We start from the raw sequence: 3366 nt of genomic DNA, 5'->3' as shown, positions 1-3366 counted from the left end.
TCAACTTCATAATTATGCTAAAAAGTTACACTTCTAAAATTTTTAAATGTGGTTTTAGAGTGTTCAATAAGTGTTTATCCTGTTCGGCCCGCGATTTTGTCCCCTTGTCTGATTGAGTTTGACACCCCTGTCTTAATGCAAACATAAAAAATATTTTTATTTTTTATGGACTTAAAAAAAAAAAGTTTTATTTTCTTTTTTAAAGTGACAAAAATAGTAGAAGTTACCGATGGAGTCCGTCTCCTGGAGTTCATCGTAAAGGCGTTGGGACAATTCAATCACGCTGGTAATGTTTCCAAAAAGTCCATTAAAGTCCATGTTCTTCACCTTTAACAGAAAATATGGAAACATTTGGGATATTTTTTTTCCAATATCTAAGAGACGAGAACTTCTCCCGTCATCTGGAGCTTCCAGAATCCTCTTACCTGCTTCTTCTGCAGAGGCTCGATGATCTCCTCCACACACATCTGCAAGTCTTTGATGTAGTCCTTCTCCGTCTGCAGCAGCTCCTCGATCACCTTGCTCCTCTTCTCCAACATCCTCTGCTCGGGATTGTCCGAGCTGGTGTTGGAGCCGGATGACATGTCCGACGCCGGGGTGGAGTCCAAAGGTTTGGGCTGGGATGACAGAAACGTCATCTCTGCAAAGAGCAGAAGAAAATGTTTCAGTGCTGCACAGATCTTCAAGACATCAGTGGACCAAACAGCATGATGTCATTTGGCTCATTTATTCATGTTCCTGCTCCTTAATTAACCCAAAATTGGTTACAATAATAGGAGGAGTCAAAACAAACAGCTTCCCAGCCCACATCTCCATCGGTTTGTAACCAAACATGCTTGTGCCCACCCACCCAACGCCCCCTTCACTTCTCCTATCAGTTGCAGAGGGCAGATCTCTTGGGAGGCCAGGGACTGAAGGGAAAGCCTGGTAATGCATCAATGCTTTTTATGAATGGGGACAAAAACTGGAGTGAACTCCGGCTCTTTGTGCTCAGTACAATGGCTTGTGACAGCAACCAGACATTTAGGTTCTCAGGGGGAAAAAAAAAAACAAGTTTTTGGTGTTTTTAGCTTGTTGTTGTTGGATTATTCTGATAATGGAGGACATATGTTAAGAAAATTAAGCTCAAATTTACATTTCTGAGCATTTATTTATTTAAATTGTTGTGGAAAAAAAGCTGTTTGAAAAAGAGCTTGTTTGTGATGTAGAAAATCGAAGGGAGAGCCACAAGCTTCATGCTCCGTGCTCTCCACAATGGGGGAGGGGAAGTGGGGGCGGGGTTGAGACAAATCTCTAATGAACTACTGTCGCTCTACGGAAACTATGTCGTAAAAAACAACACAGGTTTTTAAATTTTGGCTAAAAATTGCATCATATTTAAAATAAACTACTAGAAACGCTTCAAAAATAAATAAAAAGATGATAGGAGTGGGACTTTAAAAGGGTAGAAAGGTTCAACTAGAAGGGACGCAACATGAGTCACATCTCAAAAAGGGTCGAGTCCTTTTGACATGAATTTACCCTTGAAGATAAGAACATTGAGTAACGTCTGTAAATTTTCATTCACCCACGAAGCAGGAGGTAAAAATAAAGCAGTTTTAATTATCAAAATGCATCACCTCTTCTTCAAAAAGTTTCTCAATTCCATATAGTAATGTTTTTTTTCCAAAAAATGTCATTAAACGATCATTAAGTCTTCTATCAATAAAGTTCTTAATTCAAAACTAGAAAAGTTGCATAACCTGTGATAATGCTAGCTTGAATGCATTTTGCTGAAAGTAGTGACTGAAGCTTTTTGCTGAAAATGGTGACGCAATTTATGTAAATTACTGAAGGGATTCCTCAGTAAACCAAATTCGTCAAAAACGTTAGCATGTTGCAAAAATAGAAGCTAAACTCTAAATTAGCCTAAAAAACTCCAGTACATAATAAATTAGCTAAAAACGTTAGCATGTTGCAAAAATAGAAGCTAAACTCCTTGAAAACCTCATTAGATAGCAAATCAGCAAAAAATATGCTAGCATGTAGCTAAAATAGACGCTAAACTCTAAATTAGCTTTGAAACCGGGACAGATAACAAATCAGCTAAAAACGTGAGCATGTTAATAAAATAGAAGCTAAACTTTAAATTAGCCTAAAAAACCCCAGTAGATAACAAATTAGCTAAAAACGTTAGCATGTTGCTAAAATATTAAGTAAACTCTAATTTTTTTGAAAAGTACTGTGAAAGATTAAAACATAGACCATGAATATATTTAATACTTAAGCATTCACACAATTACATGACAGATTTGATGGAGGTATTACTATATACTATGGAGCCCTACCTAACATAACGAACGGTGTCATCTGCATACATTCAGACCTTCTTAATCAGGAATAAAAAGTCTGGACTCCATTTCCACCTCACCGTTTGGTTTTCATGAACTGACACTGAATCACGTCTCCTTCAACAAGAAGTTCCATTCAGGAATCTTCTCAACCAACAACAATGTTTATAGATAACAGGTTTTATTGTGGGCACAAATCTAAAGCTGGATGGAGCATGTGCAGCATGCTGCTGATGGATGAAGGTGACGTCACTCCTCTTCCTTGAACAGATGCTGTCTAGCTAACCCAGTTAACTCTGCTTACCTGGATTAAAGCTAGTGTAAAAATTCACCACGACCTACACACGCACAAACTACCAACAACTTTTTAAAAACGTGCATCTGAAACAGATTTGAATTCAGCTTTGTAAAGAGTAGTGGGCCTGATCTAAGGATCACCTGCCTTTTGTCTCTGTCCCACCCTGACCTCATCGGTATCCACGTGAGTTGGCTAGAGCTCAACTCAAGGAGCTTTTCTCATCTCTTGAACCATATCTGCCGCCGCAGCCGTCACCGCCAGCGCGGAGGCATTTCCTCGCTCGTGAAGGAGAGGCTCGCTAATGGGGCTTTTAGAAGTCACACGGCGGCACAACACAATGCCGCGTAGTAAAAACAAAGGGGCTCTGAGTTTAATTGGAAAAAGTGGGTTCTTTCCCACATTTGATCCGGCACACAAACACATCACACGCTCCACTTCACAGCCTTGAATATGCAGACATTTTATCAACCTGTGAGGCCCTGTGACCAGGTTATGACCCGGTTCTGTGGGATCCCACTTTGTTTTCCTCTTCTCATTTACATGACACACAGATTCAGGTGCAATTAACATCCCATAGTTAACATGGGAGCGGAGATTAGAACGCTCCAACAGCTAATGATTAAATCCTGTGTTCCAACAATTTTTTTAGACAAAAAGGCTATATGTATGTATGCAGTATATATACAGATATATTTATATAACATATACGACATGTACAAATATATATATATATATATA

At 38.9% G+C, this 3366-nt stretch overlaps 1 protein-coding gene across 4 annotated transcripts in view; it reads right to left on the bottom strand.

Moving 5' to 3' along the window:
- Window positions 1–3366, bottom strand: part of LOC112154447 (dynamin binding protein) — a 51386-nt gene that overhangs the window by 8055 nt on the left and 39965 nt on the right. For all 4 annotated transcript variants that reach the window (XM_024285386.2, XM_024285387.2, XM_024285388.2 and 1 more), the window contains 2 exons: window positions 426–640; window positions 228–327 (listed from right to left, as the gene is read on the bottom strand). In XM_024285386.2, coding sequence (XP_024141154.1) covers window positions 228–327; window positions 426–640 — 315 coding nt within the window. The remainder of the gene's footprint in view (window positions 1–227; window positions 328–425; window positions 641–3366) is intronic.

This window comes from Oryzias melastigma, linkage group LG19 (assembly GCF_002922805.2).
Source record: "Oryzias melastigma strain HK-1 linkage group LG19, ASM292280v2, whole genome shotgun sequence".
NCBI classification, from domain to species: domain Eukaryota; kingdom Metazoa; phylum Chordata; class Actinopteri; order Beloniformes; family Adrianichthyidae; genus Oryzias; species Oryzias melastigma.
Note: the sequence above shows the minus strand (reverse complement) of the source record. Positions and strands in the feature narration are given on the sequence as shown.